The 21,811-nt window shown below is 40.7% G+C and overlaps 2 protein-coding genes across 2 annotated transcripts; one reads left to right on the top strand and one right to left on the bottom strand.

Moving 5' to 3' along the window:
* Positions 1 to 9,205: 9,205 nt before the first annotated feature.
* Positions 9,206 to 12,849, top strand: LOC148216225 (olfactory receptor 2A12-like). Its single transcript, XM_088138616.1, has 2 exons — positions 9,206 to 10,126; positions 12,718 to 12,849. The coding sequence occupies exons 1-2, from the start codon at positions 9,206 to 9,208 to the stop codon at positions 12,847 to 12,849; spliced, it is 1,053 nt and encodes a 350-aa protein (XP_087994742.1).
* A 7,174-nt stretch (positions 12,850 to 20,023) lies between these two features.
* On the bottom strand, positions 20,024 to 20,986 carry LOC148216224 (olfactory receptor 2A12-like). Its single transcript, XM_088138615.1, has one exon. The coding sequence runs from the start codon at positions 20,960 to 20,962 to the stop codon at positions 20,024 to 20,026; it is 939 nt and encodes a 312-aa protein (XP_087994741.1). The 5' UTR covers positions 20,963 to 20,986.
* Between the last annotated feature and the right edge of the window lie 825 nt (positions 20,987 to 21,811).

Raw genomic sequence — 21,811 nt, 5'->3', positions numbered from 1 at the left:
GCAGAAATGTTGACTTTCCACAATTTTCTTAACAGACCTTGGTCTGGTACTGAGATTTCCATTTAAGCTCTCTTTGCTGAAAGGCAGATTTGCTCTTAATGTTATCTGAGGAATTGTGACTGGGCATGCTCTATTTCCATTCTGTCCTGCCATTTTGCACATCACAGTGGTGTTTTAAAGTGCTGGTTGATAAAAATGAATATGATTTTGTAGTGTATATGTTAAAGTGTTAAAAATAATATCATGTCCATTTAGTTAACCAGGAAGCTTTAGACAAATCACTCTCAGCTGAGCCTAACTTAAGTTCTATTTTGCTTTTGATGCTTAAGGTGGAATTATTTTTATGTACTCCAGTCTAAGAGGAAGCATAGAATGGCTAAATAAATAGTTCCCTGAAAAAAAAAATAGATTGTTGTGTTTATTTTTCCAAAATCATTCAAAATTTATCTTTACCGTATTCTGTAGAGAAGACACTTGCAGTTTATTTATTTGTCAAATATATATAGCCACCCATCCCATAAACATGTGACTCTGGGTGGTGTACAACAAGGCTAAAAAAAAGTTAGTTAATAATTACTAAATAACAATAATAATAGTAATAATAATAATTATTATTACTATCACATTAAACTATAAAAACCAAGCTAAAAGACAAAAAAATATTGGGCAAAGAGATTTCAATAATAGTGAAGACACCTCAATAATTCACCAGTCCTCTAGGGTCCCCAGGGCTGATGGCACAACCAGCTTTTGAGGGACCCTTTGAAAGTCAAAAGTGATGAAGCCAGCCTCACTTCAGGGGAGGGGGGGGAGGATATTCCATGAAGTGGGCACCACAGCAGAAAAGGCCTGGCACCTACGACTCACCAAATGTTATCTGAGGGACCGCTTCTCCTGTAGCATGCCCACTCTGCTAGATCGGGTAGGACGGGCAGATGTAATCGGGGAGAGGCAGTCCCTCAGATAGCCCAGCCCCATGCCATGTAGGATTTTAAAGGTCAAAAACAGCACCTTGAATTGGACCCAGAACAAACTGGTAACTATTGTAGCTTGCAGAACAGAGGTGTAATGTGTGTTCTGCTAGAAACACGCATAACTGTCTGCGCTGCTACATTTTGCACCAGTTAAAGCTTCCGGATACTCTTCAAGGGCAATCCCATGTAGAGCACATTACAATAGTCCAACTGGATGGTGACTAGTGCATGAATGACTGTGAATACAGCCTCTCAGTCTAGGAATGGGCACAACTGGTGCACAGTATGAAGTTGTACAAAGGCCCTCCTAGCCATGATGGCCACCTGTTCTTTGAGCAGGAGTCGTGAGTCCAGGAGGACCCCCAGATTGCGCATGGGGTCTGTTTGGGGCAGGGCAGCCTCATCCAGCACCAATGATTGCATAGTCCTACAACCGACGGGCCACAAAACCCAAAGCCACTCAGTCTTGCCAGGGTTCAGTTGAAGACTCTTGTTCTCCATCCAGACCCTCACAGCCTCCAGAAACCAGGATAAGACATCCACAGCATCACTCAATTCGCCAGGGGCAGAGATGTATAATTGGGTATCATCAACAGAGTGATGATACCTCACCCCATACAATGGATGAGCTCACCCAGTGACCTCATGTAGATGTTGAATAGGAGGGGAGGGAGCACTGACCCCTGCAGCACCCCACACATTAGGGACTGAGGGCGGGATCTCTCCTCCCTAATCACTACTGACTGGAATCGACCCTGGAGAAAGGAGGCGAACCAGCACAGTACCATGCTGCCCACCCTCAATCCTCTGAGTCGATCCAGAAGGATACCATGGTCAATGGTATCAAAAGCCATTGAGATGTCAAATAGGGCAAGGATGGATGCACAACCCCCATCTTGCCCATGCCAGAGATCATGCAAATGTGTGAGCAATGCCGTTTCTATCCCATAACCTGGTTTGGATCCTGACCGAAAAGAATCCAGATAATCTGCTTCATCCAAGGTCCTCTGAAGCTGCTGTGCAACCACTTTCTCAATCATATTCCCCCAAAAGGGGAGGTTAAATACTGGACAAAAATTGTCCAGTATAGTGACATCCTGGCTGTGCTGAAACTTGTTTGCGCTGATACCCACTTCAATGAAATCAGTGTGTTTGTGGTTGGGGGCCTCTTTCTTGTGTGTCCTTTCTCCTTTATACTGATCTCATACGTCCACATTCTGATAGCTATCTTGAAGATTCACTCTGCCCGGGGCAGGCACAAAGCTTTCTCCATGTGTGCCTCCCACATGACTGTGGTGGCACCGTTTTACAGAAGTGCTATGTTCATGTACATGAGACCTGGCTCAAGCCATTCACCAGACCAGGATAAAATGGTCTTCTTGTTCCACAGTGTTGTCACTCCCATGAGCAGCTCCGTGATTTACAGTCTAAGGAATAAGGAAGCGAAGGGGGCCATGGTGAAAGTGCTGCAGAGATGCAAAGTCTGACATGGGACTTAAATTTAGTTTGGGGGTCAGAGTGCAATGCTCAGCTCAAATGTGGTCTAAGTGGAAAATGTTGGTTGATGCTTTATATTGATAACTTTGAAATTTCCAGTGACCTATTAACAGTGTAATCCTAGCCAAGCACTCTGTGTCTTCTTAGGGTCTTACCAAATGCCAGGCTGGAGGCAACAACTTAAATGTCATACAGTAGTGCTTTAAAGTTTGTGAACCCTTTTGAATTTTCAATATTTTTGCATAAATGTGACCTAAAGCATTATCTGTCCTCCACAGAAGTCCTAAAACTAGATAAAGAGAACCCAATTAATTAAGCAAATGAGTCAAAACATTATACTTGTTCATTTATTTATTGAGGAAAATGATCCAAAGCTACAGTACATATTTGTGTGTGGCAAAAGTAGGTGAACCTTTGCTTTTAGTAACTGGCATGGCCCCTTGGGCAGCAATAACTGCAACTAAATGTTTCCAATAACTGTTAATCAGTCCTGCACATCGGCTTGGAGGAATTTTGGCCAATTCCTCCTTATAGAACAGCTTCACCTCAGGGATGTTGTTGGTCTTCCTCGCATGAACCACTTGCTTCAGGTCCTTCCACAACATTTCTATAGGATTAAGGTCAGGACTTTGACTTGGCCATTCCAAAACATTCACTTTCTTCTGCTTTAACCATTCTTTGGCTGTATGACTTTTGGGTTGTTGTCTTGCTGCATGACTCGCTTTCTCTTGAGCTTCAGTTCATGGACAGATACCCTGACATTTTCCCATAGAATTTGCTGGTACAATTCAGAATTCATAGTTTGATCAATGATGGCAAGCTGTCCTGGTCCAGAGGTAGCAAAGCAGGTCCAAACCATCATACTGCCACCACTGTTTCACAGATGGGATAAGGTTCTTATGCTTACGTTTGCCTTTCACCAAATGCAATGCTTTTCATTCAAGCCAAGAAGTTCTATTTTGGTCTCATCTGTCCACAGAACACTTTTCCAATAGCCTTCTGGCTTATCCAGAGGTCTTTCACAAACTGTAGGTGGGCAGCAATGTTCTTTTTGGAGTGGAGCTTTCTCCTTGCAACCCTGCCATGCACACCATTGTTGTTTAGTGTTCTCTTGGTGGTGGTCTCATGACATTCACCAAGGTCTTTAGTTCCTTACCCTGGACTTTTCTGAGACCTCTCAGAATATCACACACCTTGCTCTTGGTGTGGTGGTCCCCTGTGGACTTAGGCGTGTGTCTTGCCAAATCGTATTCACAGGCCTAGATTTTCCTTCTGTATTTCTCCTCTCCCTTCCTTTTAAACCTTATTTTAGGCCTCACACTTGTTTGGGGATTTTTCCTACTGCAAAATGTCAGCAAAATCATGGCTGAAGGAGTTTCGAGGGGAAAAAAATGGGGGGATCTGCAAATTCCTCACTTCTTAAGGAATGCCACTTATTTGTTTGTGCATATCCTTGTTTCATAGCCAGAATGATGCAGCACTCCAGTAACACAATGTCAAAGAAAGTCTTATTTTTCAGTTGTTGATGATGGGGTCTGATGGAGGTGTTTGTCTATGCACAGTCCCTCTACCCAACATTTTGCCATGTAGCCTAGACTGGAAAGTCAAAACAATCCCTAAAGAAGACAATGGCAAATGACTTCTGTATTATACCCAGAAACTCTATGGATGTGTAAGCTTGATTTAAAGATGACTTTACGTTATCAGTCTCCAAAATATCACTGGAGCGGGCAGGGAAGGAGGAGGCAGAGGAGGAGGAACAAACAAACAAACAAACAAACAAACATAACCCAGCAGCCCTATCTTCTGCTGGCTATGTTTGTTTATTTCATTTCATTTCATTTCTTGTTTATTTCATTCATTATATAGCTGCCTCTCTCACTTACATGACTCTGAGTGGTTTACAAGTTAAAACAGTAAAGAACAAGCCTGCATAAATAAAATTAAAACGATAAAAACAATAAATCACAAAACATAAAAGCACGGAAGAGTGCCAACCACAGCTCACAAATAATGCAGCCATCTTGCAAGCTCCTCATGTTCACAGGATCCCCAGACCGGATGGTACAGCCATGTTTTCGGGGACTTCCTAAAGGCCAAAAAGGTTGGGGCCAATCTAGGTATCTAGGCTTCCAGACCAAAACTCAGTCTGCCCACTGGCTTTCCTCGAGTTGATAAAACCTTAGATCTTCTCTTCCAGTAGAAGAGAATACCTGTAGCTCAGAGTTAAACTGTGGAGTTATGGTTTGTTTGCTTGTACACATTTCATTTCCCCACTAGGTAACATCATCAGTGTGAGTAAGCATGGGTTTTTTCTGCCTGTTTATATATGGTAGCTTGTCTTGCCAGTTTTGGTGGGGGTGTGGTTTCCTCCTTCATGGTTTCTTGATTAGAGTACAGTGGTACCTCAGTTCACAAACTTAATTTGTTCCACGATTCTGGTCGCAAACCGAATTGGTCGCAAACCGAATCAAATTTTCCCATAAGGTTCAATGTAAATAAGGTTAATCCGTTCTGAACCATATGTATTTTTTTAACCATAAAAATATGAAACAAAGTACAGTACAGTACAGTATGAAGAGAGAGAACACTAACCTTGTTTGAGGCGACACCAAAAAGCTTCACAGCAAGTGTCTGTCTGCGACCGCGATCTCGCCTAGAGGAAGCCACAACCACGTGTCAGAGCAGGGAAGATGGCCACGGGTCGTGTTTGTCACCCGATGCAGAGTTTGTGAACGGAAGCAAAATTTTGCGAACGCTGCTGTTCGCGAACTGAATTGTTTGTGAACAGAAGTGTTAGTGAACCGAGGTATTAGTGTATTGTTTTCTTCCTGATTGTTTGTCTGGTGTTGGTCCCTGCTTATCTGAACGTGGGCTGCTGGAGGCGATATGCTTTAGTCTTTTTGTTTCCTTCCTAGGTTGTTTATCGTCTCTTTGAATGGTATGTAAATATGGTTTATCTCTGTGTGTCTATTGATGGCTGATATGTCTGAATGCCAAGCTTCCAGGAATTCTTCAGAATTATTGGATTTGACTTGATCTAAAATGCTAATAGATTCCCAGTTGAAACTGTGGTTGTGTCTGTCCATGTGTCGTGATATTAAGGAATTTTCGTTAGGTCTTCTGAGTGCTAGATGGTATTCGTGGATGCGCTCTGCTAGTCTTCGGTCTGTCTGTCCTACATGATGGCTGTTACAGTCCTTGCATTGTATGTTGTAGATGAAGCTTGTTTTTTGGGGGGGGGGGGCTGCCTGATCTTTTGCTCTGCTTAAGGTGTTTTGGAGGGCTTTATTTGGTTTGTGTGCTACAGTGATGCTGAGTGGTCGTAATAGCCTGTTTTGCTGGGGCACCAGCTATGAATGGGTCACCAGGTATGAATGGCAAAAAGATTGAAGTGGTTGTTCATCTGGAGCACTACATCAGATGAGAAATAACCAAACACCCCTGCATTATTCATCTGCAGATTTTGTGCAGTAAAGTTTTTAAAATGTGATCATGTGATGTCAGTGGTGGCTTCCATTGTTAATTATTTCCACAGCAGTGGACTAAAACACAGACCATTCTAAACATTTCCTCAAGAAGCAGAATCTGAATGTAATGATTTAATTTAGCACACAGAAATAAGCTGCTTGAGTCGAGGACGCGTGTTTCAGTCTTTTGTTTCTATAAAAGATGTGTAAATTTGTATATAATAATAATAATAATAATAATAATAATAATAATAATAATAATAATAATAATAATAGCTGGCCATGTATGTAACTGACATCAGAGGACAGGAACCGAGCATGGGGCCATGTCTGGAACATTGCAAACTATTCTCTATCATGCAAAATTTGCTTCTGGAAAATGACAATCATCCTCAGCACAGGTAGATCAACGTTCTTCTGGAAAAAAACAGAAAGCTCTAAACTACACAGATGTTCAAGGCACCTATGTAAATGTCCATCAGGACATTTAATTACCAATTTTAAACAAGGTACTCCTGAAGCAGGTATTTCTTGTTCCACACATACTTTTGAGATGCAAGTTATGTGAGTTATAGAACATATCAATGTTTATCTGTGGAGACATCCATTTGTGCTGATTCCTTTTCCTGATTTTCATTGTCTGATTCAGGATCAAACTCATTGGTAGAGGATAACGTTTGCCTGGTTGGTGATCTAGATATGCTGGATTTTGAGGAATTATCATTACAAGAAGGATAAAGAAGAATTAAGAAAAGAGAGTGTAAACAAAAGAAAAGAGAGAGAGACCACACTGTGTGACCCTACTGAAAATAGAGGTCACCAACTGATCAGTCCCTGTGAGACAATGAGCAGTCCATTTCTCTCTTCAGTGGAAGTGACCCTTCAGCGCTGCTCAACCTACTGACCTCAAGGGGAGTCAGGGAGTCAGGAATGCCCTTGAGGTCCTCTCTCTCTCTCTCTCTCCCCCCCCCCCTTGCTTTGTCCGGGACATTGCGAATCTCAGCTGCTTCCTGCCTGCCTAGATCTTCCCTCCCAGACCTTCTCTCATCAGATATCGCTAGAAGGGACATAGGCTTTGCCTATCCACCCGCCCATGTTTTTTCCTGTAATACTGCCTTTCTGTTACAGTTACAATTTGCTATATGCGATTTAGAAGTATTCAATGATCAATCTCCATATTTCTCTTCTGTTCTGGTTTAAACTTTGAGTTAACTTTAGTCCCCAGATGCTCGTTAAAATGAACGATCATCAAACTTTGGAAACACCTCCCTGATGTGGCAGAATGTTTACACCAAGATTAGAAACATCCCTCAGAAATTCAGCCAAAGCTCTCTTTAGACCTATCCTACCATCATTGTTCAATTTGCCTCTGAGGATTTTTTGGTCTTAATCCCCATTGGGTGGGACAGAAGGTGATAACAAAATACATGGATATGTACTTTACTGCTAATATGCTTCAGAACTGCTGCATATAGTTGAATCAAAGTAATATGGCTTCAGCAGGGGCTCTCAATAGCCCATAACCCACAATAGAATCAACTTATCCCTTTCTTTTAATCATCATTAATCTGAGTAAGTAAGGAAAAAGCCACTACTGATGCTTTTTTCCTCTTCTGACAATAACTACGGAGGGATCTATCTCTTCTACTGCAGATATTTACTGTAGGTCCAAGACAGCCTGGGGTTGATTCCTTGAAAATTTGCAATATCAGGGCATTCTATGAAGCCACTACTAAAACTGTAGGCTGACACTCCCTTCCCCTCCCTGGTACTTTTCAGATGTATCGGACAACGCTTTTCATGACCATGCTGAGTGAGGATGGTGGATCTTGAAATTCAACACAGTTGAACGTCACTAGGTTTGATTAGTATGTTGTTACTTCTTGTACATTCAAGTTGCATTTATTATATGCAGGAAGAGAGGTATCTCTTTGACACCAGAAAAATAATGGTAATGCTTACACATTTGAACTATTTTAGGTCTGCAACAATTTCACACATGCTGGTCCAAGATTGTTTGAAGCTGATCCGCAAAGAGTTTTGATTCGCAATGTGTTAACAATTAAAAAAAGAAAGTGCATTCTGGTAATGATGATAACAATATAATAATGATGATAAGTGTTTTAAATAAAGTAAGTAAATAAGTAAGCAGGTAAGAATGGGGAGTGCATTTGTGAATTAAAACCTGGATGTAACTTGAGGTAAAGAAACAAATTTCTATATGCCAAATCACTCACTGTCTTTGCATGACATTCCTAAGGATGGATCGTGGGGCTCTAGTGAAAAGCAAAGTTGCTTCCCAGTGCTGCTCAAATCCATAATCAGGAAGCACTCCAGATGTGTTCAATCCATGGGATTGGGAACTTTGACCAGGAATCGTACTCCTGCCACATTTGGAGAGCACAAAAATAAGCAATGCTATCTTTGATGTTATGTTGGAATTGCATTCTCCTGACGCCAACATTGAGTCCTAATTTTTTTTCTAGCCTTTAGTTGCTTTCTCCATTCCTAAATTAGTTTAGGCTGCTTCCTCATTAGTGATTTAAAGCACTTTCATACCATCACCCAGACATCAATGAAGTGATGTAGAGCCTGATTACTTTTAGTTGGCATAATAATAGTTGGATGCCTCTAGAAAACGGCAAAACGTGCTAGCGGGGAATGACCACAATCTCACTGTGTCTCTGCACTTCCTGGTCATACTTGCTTGGAAGAAACTTCATAGATACCTGTGATACTTAATTTCAGCTATATGCTCTCACATGGGCCTTACAAATTGTTTGTCTTTAAGGACCTAGTTAATTCTGGCTGATAAGATTTGGGTATTTATATAATTATTAATTAACCACTTTGCTACATGCACATTGTGTTTTGGCTATATTTTGTCTCCTTTTAAAATTGAAACCTCAGTTTCTTCCTTGTTTTTATTAGTAATTTGAACTGTATTCTTGCTCTATATCATCCTGAGCCCATCAGGACCAAAAGGGTCCAAATTATGAATTTAATACTGTAAATAGATAAATAGCAAAAAAAAAAAACCCAACAAAAAAACCCCCATACTGTTGGGTAGGAATGATTCCAGTAATGTTTGTGGGAACAAAGAGAAACAGAGTTATTGAATGAAGGTTACTTTTTTGGTTTTAGTATAAGTGAACAAATGCAGTAAATTCTAATGGGATCTGTCCAGTGATTAATATCTTTGATAATGTAAGCTGTTATATTTTACAGGGGAAGCTAATTCTTCCATTGCAGTGTGGAGAAGAGATGGCAAATCGAACCACCGTGACAGAGTTTTTCCTCCTGGGTTTTTCCAGTGGCCCGAAGACACGCTTAGTTCTCTTTGGGATTTTCTTGGTTGTCTACAGCATCACCTTAACAGGCAACATGATCATCCTGATGCTCATTTTGCTGGATTCTCAACTCCACACCCCCATGTACTTCTTCTTAAGCCACCTTTCCTTTGTGGACATCTGGTACACAAGTAGCACGGTCCCTCAGTTGTTAACCAACCTCTGGACCCCAAAGAAGACCATCTCATTTGCTGGTTGTGGTGCTGAGATCTACCTTTTCCATGGTCTGGCCATTACTGAGTGCGTCCTCCTGGCAGTCATGGCCTACGATCGCTTTGTAGCCATATGCTACCCTCTGCGCTACACCCTCATTATGAACCAGAGAGTCTGCATCAAGTTGGCTGCAGCAGCTTGGCTCTGCGGCTTCCTCCTTGCAATGGTGCATGCAATCCATACCCTCCGAATGCCTTATTGTGGTCCAAATATCATTAACCACTTTTATTGTGACATGCTGGCTGTGCTGAAACTTGTTTGTGCTGACACCCACCTCAATGAAATCATTGTGTTTGTGATTGCTGTCCTCATTCTTGTGTGTCCCTTCTCCTTTATACTGATCTCATACATCCACATTCTGATAGCCATCTTGAAGATTCGCTCTGCCCAGGGCAGGCGCAAAGCTTTCTCCACGTGTGCCTCCCACGTGACTGTGGTGGCACTGTTTTATGGAAGTGCTATGTTCATGTACATGAGACCTAGCTCAAGCCATTCACCAGATCAGGGTAAAATGGTCTCCTTATTCTACACTGTTTTCACTCCCTTGTTTAACCCCATGATTTACAGTCTAAGGAATAAGGAAGTGAAGGGGGCCATGGTGAAAGTGCTGAAGAGATGCAAAGTCTGTCATAGGATTTAAAATTTGGATTGGAATGAGAGTGAGATTATCTGCTCAGATATGCTCTAACAGTGTTGATTGGTAACCTGGAGACTTATGACCTCTTAAACATGTAATTGTAGTAGACCAGTGGATATTCCAGATTTCGCTAAATTCAAGGGATGGGTGGGGTAGATTAAGACTGCTGAGACTCCACAGTTCAGGAATGACAAAAAGAACGGAAGAGAAAAACTGTGAAGATGTTGCAAGGGGACCTGTTCTTTTCTGCTTGTCAGGTGAGTGAGGCTAGTTAACTGAAAGTTGTTTTGCTTCCTCGTTCATAATATTTGTCAGATTACAAGGAGCAGAAATGTTGACTTTCCACAACTTTCTTAACAGACCTTGGTCTGGTATTGAGATTTCCATTTAAGCTCTCTTTGCTGAAAGGCAGATTTGTTCTTATTGTTATCTGAGGAATTGTGACTGGGGATGCTCTATTTCCATTCTGTCCTGCCATTTTGCACATCACAGTGCAGTGTTTTAAAGTACCGATCAAAGAGAATGAATATGATTTTGTAGTGTACATGTTAAAAATGTTAAAAATATCATGTCCATTTAGTTAACCAGGAAGCTTTAAACAAATCACTCTTAGCTGAGCCTAACTTAAGTTCTATTTTGCTTTTGATGCTTAAGGTGGAATTACATTTTTATGTACTCCAGCCTAAGAGGAAGTATGAAATAACACTGCAGTGAATGGCTAAATAAATAATTCTCTGAAAAAAAAATAGATTGTTGTGTTTATTTTTCCAAAATCATTCAACATTTATCTTTACCGTATTCTTTAGAGAAGACACTTGCAGTTTATTTATTTATTTATTTTCCAAATCTATATAGCCACCCATCCCATAAACATGTGACTCTGGGTGGTGTACAACAAGGCTAAAAAAAAGTTAGTTAATAATTACTAAATAACAATAATAATAGTAATAATAATTATTATTATTACTATTACATTAAACTATAAAAACCAAGCTAAAAGACAAAAAATATTGGGCAAAGAGATTTCAATAATAGTGAAGACACCTCAATAATTCACCAGTCCTCTGGGGTCCCCAGGCCTGATGGCACAACCAGCTTTTGAGGGACCTTTGGAAATTCAAAAGTGATGAAGCCAGCCTCACTTCAGGGGAGGGGGGGAGGATATTGCATGAAGTGGCACCACAGCAGAGTAGACCCGCCACCTGGGACCCACCAAATGTTATCTGAGGGACCGCTTCTCCTGTAGCATGCCCTCTCTGCTGGATCGGGTCGGACAGGCAGATGTAATCGGGGAGAGGCAGTCCCTCAGATAGCCCAGCCCCATGCCATGTAGGACTTTAAAGGTCAAAAACAGCACCTTGAATTGGACCCAGAACAAACTGGTAACTATTGTAGCTTGCAGAACAGAGGTGTAATGTGTGTTCTGCTAGAAACACGCATAACTGTCTGCGCTGCTACATTTTGCACCAGTTAAAGCTTCCGGATACTCTTCAAGAGCAGTGCCATGTAGACCGCATTACAATAGTCCAACTGGATGGTGACTAGTGCATGAATGACTGTGAATACAGCCTCTCAGTCTAGGAATGGGCACAAATGGTGCACAGTATGAAGTTGTACAAAGGCCCTCCTAGCCATGATGGCCACCTGTTCTTTGAGCAGGAGTCGTGAGTCTAGGAGGACCCCCAGATTGCGCATGGGGTCTGTTTGGGGCAGGGCAGCCTCATCCAGCACCAATGATTGCATAGTCCTACAACCGACGGGCCACAAAACCCAAAGCCACTCAGTCTTGCCAGGGTTCAGTTGAAGACTCTTGTTCTCCATCCAGACCCTCACAGCCTCCAGACATCAGGAGAAGATATCTACAGCATCGCTTAATTCGCCAGAGGCAGAGATGTATAATTGGGCATCATCAGCTTTGTGCTGCGAAAAAAATAAAAGTAAAAAGCAGCTCCTGCAAGATGCTTCCCAGGGCAAACGCTCTTTGGTGTCTTTTTGCACTGCAAAAAAACCAAATAAATAAAAAGCTACTTTTTATTTTATTTTATTTTTTTGCAGCACACAAAGACACCAAAGAGCGTTTGCCCTGGGAAGCATCTTGCAGGAGTTGAATCCACCCCCAAGTGTGGCCTTTTAGGGACAGCTGCTCTCCCCTTGGACAGGGAGACAAAGAGGGCGGTGGCGGTCCTTGGGGGAACGGAGCCCTGTGTGGGAGGCTGCATTTGCTCTGCTAGGAAGCCCCAGTTGTGCACTCGCTGGCTGTGAGGAACCTGAAGCCCGAACTCTCCTTGAGGTCTTTCTTCCAAATTGGAGGGTTGAATAGGGGGAGGAAGTGTGGGGCTCAGACTCCCATTCAACACCAGGTGAGAAATGAACCAACTGCAGGCAAGTTCTGTCCAAACTTCAGCCAGCTAATCCAAGAGAGAGGGCAACAGGTAGGGGAGACAGAAAACTGGTTGCCATAAAGAGTGGTCCACACAGTTTCCTTTATACAACCCTTCCTACCAGCTTGACTGATCTGCTGAGTTACACTTCATTATTTCGAGTAGATCCTTTAACCTTCTCTTCTTCATTTGCAGGGTGCTGCTAGGCTTGAGACCTCTACCTGTGTCTCCTCAGGAGCACTGAGGAAAGTTGATATTGAGACTGGTCAAGCTCTTCAGCTAATTGCTGTGCTGCAGGCTGAGATTCAGACTGGTCAAGCTCTTTAGCTTCTGAACCTGACCACTCAGACTGATCCCTAACAGAGTATGAGCTACAGACAGATAAGCTACCGTGCCTTCCATGTCAAGAATAAGGGAGCCTACAATGGGCGATAAATGCTCATGCTTCAAATGAGCATAAACTGTTGCAGACAACTAAGTATATTATTGACTACAGCAGGGGGAAGGGGGACAGGTCACTGGTAGCACTAATGAAAGCAAGGGATATTTGTACTTGTTAGAAGTCTCTGATGTGGGCTATATACTGCCCATATAGAAGGCTCAAGCCAAAATATGTTTGTTAGAGATACATCCTGACCGCAGATATAGGATTCTGAACTTCATTTTGACTTTGTTCATTTATACATTTCTGATGTACAGATACCCCTATCAACTTCAGTACAGACTGTTCACAGAAATGTTTTAAATCAGTGTTGGCTGGGGAATTCTGGGAGTTGAAGTCCACTCATCTTAAAGTGGCCAAGTTTGGACAACACTGATTTAAATGTAACAAGCTCACAGTGAATTCAGTCAAGGGACCAGTGTTACTACTCATTGTGCAATACTGCCATGTCAACCATAATAAGGAGTTACAGTGGACCTTGTTATTGAAAATAAACTATGTTGCTGATAGACACTAGATTAATTGTTAAAGCCCATTGTGGCTAATTAGAATTTTTAAAAAGCGTGCCTTTTTTTCTAATTGTCTTTGGTGGTGGAAACCAAGATAAGTATATTGAAAATAAACAAAATAAAGCACGTTTCCTTTTTCCTTCATTACCATCTGCTTTTATACCCACTTTCACATTTTTTAAAATCCAACAGTTAAGTACTATGGGTTCAAAGTTTTCTATGCTTTGAATTGAAACTAAAAGCATGTTCTCAAAGCACAAAATATGCCAATCAGTCCCAAAGTTTGAGAGTCTTGATGTAGAAGAGATGAATGTATAATATTTCCCCCCCTGCAGACAGCTGAGCATTGGACTTATCAGAAATGTAAAATCAGTAAAATACTAATAACACTTTTCTGTCTAAAAGAATCATACAAGGATTTCAGCTACAGCAATTAGATGTAGTTGATGTAGCTTGTGTGGCTGTTTTCATTTCTTCTGGTTCTCCCTGATAGGCAGTTTAAAACTGAGAAGTTGAATTTGACCACACTAAGGTTTTCTCTATCCAGAAGTGAATGCGCTATATCACACAGAAGTAGGAGGGGGAACAACCTGAAATCATGAAAAAGATTGTGCTCCCAAATTATGGTAGTTCTACTCATACAAATCTCTTCTATTTAACTAGCACCCCATCTCTATAAAATATACATCCTGTTTGGCCAATAATAAAGAACTGCAATGGAGGCGAATATGTGTGGCTCAGGGTTGAACTGTGGAGTCCGTGGGGTTCTCTGAGCTTGGTTCTTTTCTTGCAAACATTTCATTACCTGGCTAGGTAACATCTTCAGTGCTAAAATGGGATGAGGTTTGCTCTCTATTTATCTGCTGTGGCCTGCTTTGCCAGTGCTGGTGGGGGTGGGGGTTCTGTTTTGCTCTTCTGGTAGTTCATTGATTAGCATCTGTTGACTGCTTGATTGTGTGCCTGGTGGTGACCTTTGCTTATCTGGGTGATGATTGCTGGAGATGATTGCTGGTGATTGAATGCTGGTGAGGCATTTTCAGATCTTTTGTCTCTTGAATAGTATGTAGATGCTGTTTATCTCTATGTGTCTGTTAATTGCTGCCTTGTCTGAATACCAGGCTTCCAAGGATTCTCTTGCATATTTGGATTTGGCTTGGTCTAAAATGCTGACAGTTTCCCACTTAAAACTGTGGTTGAGTTTGTCCATGTGTTGTGCAATTAAGGAATTTTCATCATGTCTTCTGACTGCTAGTTGGTGCTCATGGATGCGTTCTGCTAGTCTTCTGCCTGCCTGTCCTACGTAGTGTTTGTTACAGTCCTTACACTGTATGTTGTAGGTCACTCCTGTTTTTTCTTCTTGGGCAATTGGGTCTTTTGGTTTACTTAGGATATTTTGGAGTGATTTTGTTGGTTTGTGTGCTACAGAGATGCCATGTGGTTGTAATAGTCTGTTGGTGGTTTCTGAGATGTTTCTGATGTATGGAGTGTGATCCTTTTCATGGCTTGTGTGTGTTGTGTTGTAGTAGGTTGAGTGGTCAGGCACTTTTTGATAAAATTACGTGGGTATCCATTTTGTTGGAAGATGTTGTATAGGTGGTCTTTTTCCTTTTTCTGCTGTTCTGGGTTGCTGCAATGTGTTTGAGCTCGCTTGAATCATGTTCTTACACAGCTCCTCTTGTGGGAGGTTGGGTTGTTGCTTTGGTAGTGGAGTACTTGATTGGTGTGGGTTGTCTTCTGATAAACTTGGGTTTTTAATTTCCTGTTGTTTCCTCTGCTGATGAGGACATCCAGGAAGGGTTGTGTGTTGTTGTTTCCTTCCTCTCTGGTGAATTTTATTCCTTTGAAGATGTTGTTAATGGTTTCATGTGTCTTCTCTAGTTGTTTCTTTTTTATTGTAACAAATGTGTCATCTACATACCGGATCCATATTTTAGGCTGTATGTGTGGCAGTGCTATAGTTTCTAGGCGTTGAATTACAATCTCTGCTATGAGTTCTGACAGTGGTGTGCCTCTGGTTTGTTGGTATATTTGTGAAAGAATCCATATCAGCTGTACTACACAACACACCCAACTTAACCAAATACACCCAGATCGAAATACCCAGAATCATGGACCTCATCAACCTCTACCTCACCATCTATCTTCAATTCGATGGACAAATATATCAACAAATCAGAGGCACACCCATGGGATCACCACTGTCAGGACTCATAGCAGAGATTGTAATGCAACGCCTAGAAACTATAGCCATGCCACACATATAGCCTAAAATATGGATCCGGTATGTAGGTGACATACCCCAAGGACTCCACATAAACAACTGCTTTGAACAATATTACTGTACTGCATCTTCTTTCTGTGACTTAATACAGTACAATTCATTAGTCTGACATTAGGCTCGTTTCATTGCTAGGTTCAAAGATCCAAATCATTTGGAGACAAGTGAAAATAAACCACAAATGAAATTGTGAACTACAATTTGACCTGGACTATTAAAAACAATTATATTAGGACTATTCCTGTCATATATGCCTAAATCAGGAATATTTAATTTGTTGGAAGTAGCAAAACTAATATCTGTTTTTAAAAAGTAGGAAAAACTTTTTTTTCTTTAGAGCCAGGTTAAGGCACCAGGTTAGAACGCAGGAGACGGTGAGTTCTAGTCCTGCCTAGGCATGAAAGCCGGCTGGGTGACTTTGGGCCAGTCCCTCTCTCTCAGCCCAACTCACCTCACAGGGTTGTTGTTGCGGGGAAAATAGGAGGAAGAAGGAGTATTAGGTATGTTCACCACCTTGAGTTAAGAATAATAAAGGCAGGATAAAAAAAATCTAACCCCCCCCCCCCACAAATTAATACAGAGGATGGATAAAGTTTTACAAAATAGTAATGTGGGTTGAAAGACGATAGCAGAGTTCCAAATTAATACATGGATGGAATCTGTTTATTCAGTATAAAAAATTGTATCCTTACTTGTATAACCTGAAGGATCCCACATCTTCTGTAACAAGGAGCAGCACAATGAAGGCTGTAGAGGAAGACTTGGAGTAACTGCTGATGAGGCTGTCAGCCTTCCCCCCAAATATTCTGGAATATCTTCCTCCTCATCAGTAGGCAGAAGGACTGCTGGGTGCTGTTCATCAGCCTCAGGCAGCCATTTGTGATTAAAAAGTGAGCAGGCAAGGTGTACAAAGTAATGGGAAAGTACAGAAAGCAGGACTTGGCCACTGGCTGTCCAGGTGGTGCTCTAAGGAAACTCAGAGCTGCAATAAAGGTACCAGCAACTATTTCTAGAACAGATTTCAGCCTATTGATCATGACGGCTATGATGGCAAAGAGATGGCAATCTATATCAATACAGGCTTTCATGGCCAGTGTCAATCCAGTGGTGATGAGCTTTTGGGCTAATAGGCCATGGTCTAATTCTTTGGTATCCTGAGGTTTTTCCAGCTACTGAGGAGGAGTATGGTAGAGAGGAAAAAGTGGCCTGCTTTGTAGTGCACTTTTTGGAAGCTCACAGGTTCACAACTCTGTACAGCAGAGCAGACCACTTTCACCTCATGTCTCAATCATGTCTCCTTCTCCTTCTCCCTCTAGAATTTCTAAGCACCGAAGCCTTTCCTTTTAGGCTGTCCTCAGTTTGGATGTCCTTTTCTGCCCAGAATCAGTTTGGAATACTGCATTTATTTCTTGAGGAACAAATATAGTATGTGTGTATGTATTCATTCACACACACACACACACACACACACACACACACACACACACACCATACATCTGAATAAAAGTCTTGCAATGTTGGCAGTTTCATTTTGGGCCTCTTTTCTAATGAACCCTAGCACAGTTTTCTCCTTTTTTGCAGCTGTCATACAATGACTTGTTCTTCTTACTGTTTTCCTCCAGGATTTGCAGATCTCTTTTTTCAGACACAGGGGTATCTACAGGGAAGGAGTCAAAAAAGTCAAGACGAAACTACTGTATGCAATCGAAGCTTCACACATCAAAAATGGGCAAAGCCATTGCATGGTTGTGGCTGCCCTCTTGACTTTTTTGCTCCACTCCCTGCAGACACTCCTGCTCAGACAACTTATTTCAGTTGTCTTTTTATCCCAATGAATCTCACTGTATGTTTGTTGCTCATTCACCCTCTTAGAGATACTTGGATTGCTTCATAATCTGTTTCTACCTGCATCATTTGATATCACTTGCAACATCTCAGAATATGTGCATGGGTCTGAGGATTTGATATTTAGCAGAGGCTCCACTTCCAATTCTTTTATCCTTTTATTCAAACTATCAAGTATCAAAGCACGCAAATTATTATTTTTTCCCTCAGCATTTTTAGTGTTTAGTTTCCCAGTTTTTATTTTTTTATTAGCTATACACAAAAAACAAAGAAAAAGAATATGCAAAATTACAAAAGGAAAAAAACTAAAAAAAGAAACAAAAACATATAGGGCATATATTTACAGACATACATACATCAATGAATTGAACCCATGATTTCTTACAGTCATCCATAGAGTATCTATATTAATCAATTCTGCATACTGTTATGCTTGTCTTTCCAATGATGAACAATAAGTCTTTTGGCTATAAGTAAGATACAGAAAATCCATTTTTTTGTCCAGATGTCAAGTCCCATGTGACAGAGATTCAAAATATAAGAATCTGAAAATATTACATCTCAAAGTTGAATTAATGCATGTATTAACTTCTTTCCCAAATGGAACAATGTATTTAAATAAAGCATTAACTTTACTGCTTTTCCAACAACCTATATGCAATGAGGTCATTTCTAAAATATTATTTCTTGTTGATGTAACCTAAAAATCTTTTGAAATGTTTTTTTTTCAACATCTCTTCTTTTTATTGGTTAAATAAAAAGGCAAGCAAAAAACCAAAACAAAGAGAAAGGAAACAATTACATTTACATATATAAAAATTTTGGAAAAAAATTAAAAAGCAAAACAAACAAAAAAGGTAAAAAAAAAATCAAATGAACATTTTGGTTACCCCCCTCTCTTTATTTCAACTTTTCCCCCACAGCTACTAAAAGTTCCATGACATTTTTTATACAGGTAGTCCCCAGGTTAAGAACGCCTGGTTTAAGGACCCATAGTTAAGAACAGAGCCTATTGTAGCAAAATTTGAGTTAAATCCACAATGACTCGAGTTAAATACACAATGGTTCACGTTAATTACTCAATACTACTTATACAGTATTATACAATAATACTGTTCCAGCTCACATACAAATTCCACTTAAGGACAGACCTTGGGAACGGAACTCGTTCTTAAACTGGGGACTACCTATACTTTACTTTGGACATTATTACTCATTTCTGTTTAGATCATTTTGATGATGATGATCGTGATGACGATGATGATTAAACAATACCCCTTTTTTTGAAAAACCATGCTCTAGGTGTCTTAGTTTGCCTTGCTGTGTGATCTCTATCTGTGTCTTGATTTTTAAACTTGCCTCGCAAAGACCTTTTTTTCCCCTGTCAGAGCAGTCTAAACCTGAAAGTGTTGCCTGTTCTATTTCTAATGTTTGATATTTTTGCTTTTAACAAGCAAAAGTTTATTTTAATTTTATCTTCTAATTGAGGACAAGGGGCATTTTCAATTCCTGTCTTGTGCCAGGTTCTCCCCATTAGCTTTAAAACAGGGGGACAGAATAAATAATGTTAGAGAAGTCTCTTCTCTACGAAATTTGTTTAACATATGAATGGTTCTTTGAAACTAAATAAGACTAAAAGAATCCAGAAACATTTTTCAGGAGCTATTTATTTAGCCATTTATTGCAGAGTTATCCCATATTCCTCTTAAAACAGAGCATGTTAAAACGATTCCATTTTATCATTACAACAATATGGAAGATTCTTCAGGGTCAGACTTCACTCATACATTTTCCTTTGTTTAATATGAATCAAGCTTCTTTGAAAATTCCCTGCTATCAACATGAATTTCCATGCACAAGTTGCATTTTAGAGTTTAGCTAATCAAGACCTGACACAAAATTCTGTGCCTTAGAATAGACTGTAGTCACATTTAGTAAGTTGGAATAAGGCCAAGAGCAAAAAGAAAAGCTGGGCATCGCAACAGTTGATTGACTTTTCCGCTTCTAGGAAAATCAGGTAAAGATATTTCCCCTTAGCAGGACCTGTATTACATTCTTTCGGAGCACCAGTATGGGAATGATTTTGTCCTCCACTACCACACAACATCTCCTTTCCTCTCCAGACCAGAGTCTTCATAAAGGTGACCCTAACTATTGTGTTATTCTTTGGTCCTTTTCAAAATCTTTATAGTTTTCTATTCCATCCTTCGTTGTCATTCTCCAACTGCAGGGTCTGAGCAATCTCGTCCTACTTTGCCTCCAGCCCTGCATTTGGTAAGACCCTAAGAAGGCACATATTGCTTGGCTGGGATTACACTGTTATTAGGTCACTGGACATCTCAACGTTATCCATATAAAGCATCAACCAACACTTTCCAGTTAGACCTTATTTGTGCTGAACATTGCATTCTGATCCCCAAACAACTTTTAAGCCCCATGACAGACTTTGCACCTCTGCAGCATTTTCAGCATGGCCCCCTTCACTTCCTTATTCCTTAGACTGTAAATCATGGGGTTGAACATGGGAGTAACAACGCTGTAGAACAAGGAGACCATTTTATCCTGGTCCGCTGAGTGGCTTGAGCCAGGTCTCATGTACATGAACATAGCACTTCCATAAAACAGTGCCACCACAGTCATGTGGGAGGCACATGTGGAGAAAGCTTTGTGCCTGCCCTGGGTGGAGCGAATCTTCAAAATGGCTATTACAATGTGGACATATGTGATCAGTATAAAGGAGAAGGGACACAAAAGAATGAGGACCCCAACCACAAACACAATGATTTCATTGAGGTGGGTGTCAGCGCAAACAAGTTTCAGCAGAGCCAGGATGTCACAGTAAAAGTGGTTGATGACATTTCGACCACAATAAGGCATTTGAAGAGTCTGGACTGCATGCACCATTGCAAACAGGAAGCCGAATAGCCAGGCTGCTGCAGCCAACTTGATGCAGACTTTCTGGTTCATAATGAGGGTGTAGCGCAGAGGGTAGCATATGGCTACAAACCGATCGTAGGCCATGACTGCAAGGAGGATGCATTCAGTGATGCCCAAGCCTAGGAAAAGGTAAATCTGAGCACCGCAACCAGCAAATGAGATGGTCTTCTTTGGGGTCCAGAGGTTGGTTAACAGCTGAGGGACTGTGCTACTTGTGTACCAGATGTCCACAAAGGAGAGGTGGCTTAAGAAGAAGTACATGGGGGTGTGGAGTTGAGAATCCAGCCAAATGAGCATCAGGATGATCACGTTGCCTGTTAAGGTGATGCTGTAGACAACCAAGAAAATCCCAAAGAGAACTAAGCGTGTCTTTGGGCCGCTGGAAAGACCCAGGAGGAGAAACTCTGTCACGGTGGTTCGATTTGCCATCTCTTGCCCACACTGCAGTGGAAGAATTAGCTTCCCCTGTAAAAAAACAATGGCATACATTATCAAAGATATTAATCCCTGGACAGATCATATCAGAATTTACCACATTACTTCACTTATATTAAAACCAAAGTCATGAATAAAATCTTTATTAGGTTTTCTTTGTTCCCAAAAACATTGCTGGAGTCAGTCCTGTCTGATAATCCATTATTACAAAATCTCAGTACGTCATGATAGTAGTACTTCATTACCAAATCTCAGAAAAATCCTTTTCCGTTCTGTTTATCCATATATTAATACAAAGGCCCACGTGATTGAAGAGGCAGTCCAACACAGCAAAGATCCTATTAGAAATTGGGCCATTTGCTCACTTACATTAAGACCAACCAACCAACAATAACATCTTCACATTTCCTTGTTCCAAAAAGAATTACTGGCGGTGCACTTTACCTGGCAATGTCTATAATACATGTTATAAAATCTGAAGGCTTTTACAATCATAACTTTAAATATATAAAGGAATTATATTCATTCATTTATTGAATTTATAACTTGCACGCTTTAGTCACAATGGTCTTGGGATGACACGCAGTAAAAATATCATTTGAATTCCTTGTAAACACAAGAAACAAATGAACATTTTAAGCTTAAAAGGAGTCAAAGCCATAGCCAAAATGGAAAGGTGCATGTAATAAAGTGGTGAACTGATATTATGGCATGGAAAATTGATCAAACATTTATCAAATGATGCAAACATGAGTATCATTAATTTGTTCTCAAGGGAAGAGGAAGCAAAGTTTGTCTTAATGAACCTTCTTATTCATTAATTCTTCCACTTAAATTCATGAT

The sequence above is a fragment of the Python bivittatus genome, unplaced genomic scaffold (genome assembly GCF_059951505.1).
Source record: "Python bivittatus isolate LINGU-HERP-01145 unplaced genomic scaffold, Pbiv_v1 ctg000270_np1212, whole genome shotgun sequence".
NCBI classification, from domain to species: domain Eukaryota; kingdom Metazoa; phylum Chordata; class Lepidosauria; order Squamata; family Pythonidae; genus Python; species Python bivittatus.
This window is presented reverse-complemented; position numbering and strand designations above follow the sequence as displayed.

Coding starts and splice junctions, on each gene's coding strand:
- LOC148216224 (XM_088138615.1), bottom strand. CDS start 20,962: ATGGCAAATCGAACCACCGTGACAGAGTTTCTCCTCCTGGGTCTTTCC.
- LOC148216225 (XM_088138616.1), top strand. CDS start 9,206: ATGGCAAATCGAACCACCGTGACAGAGTTTTTCCTCCTGGGTTTTTCC. Junction 10,127..12,717: donor AAGTGCTGAAGAGATGCAAA/GTCTGTCATAGG, acceptor CTTCATTTGCAG/GGTGCTGCTAGGCTTGAGAC.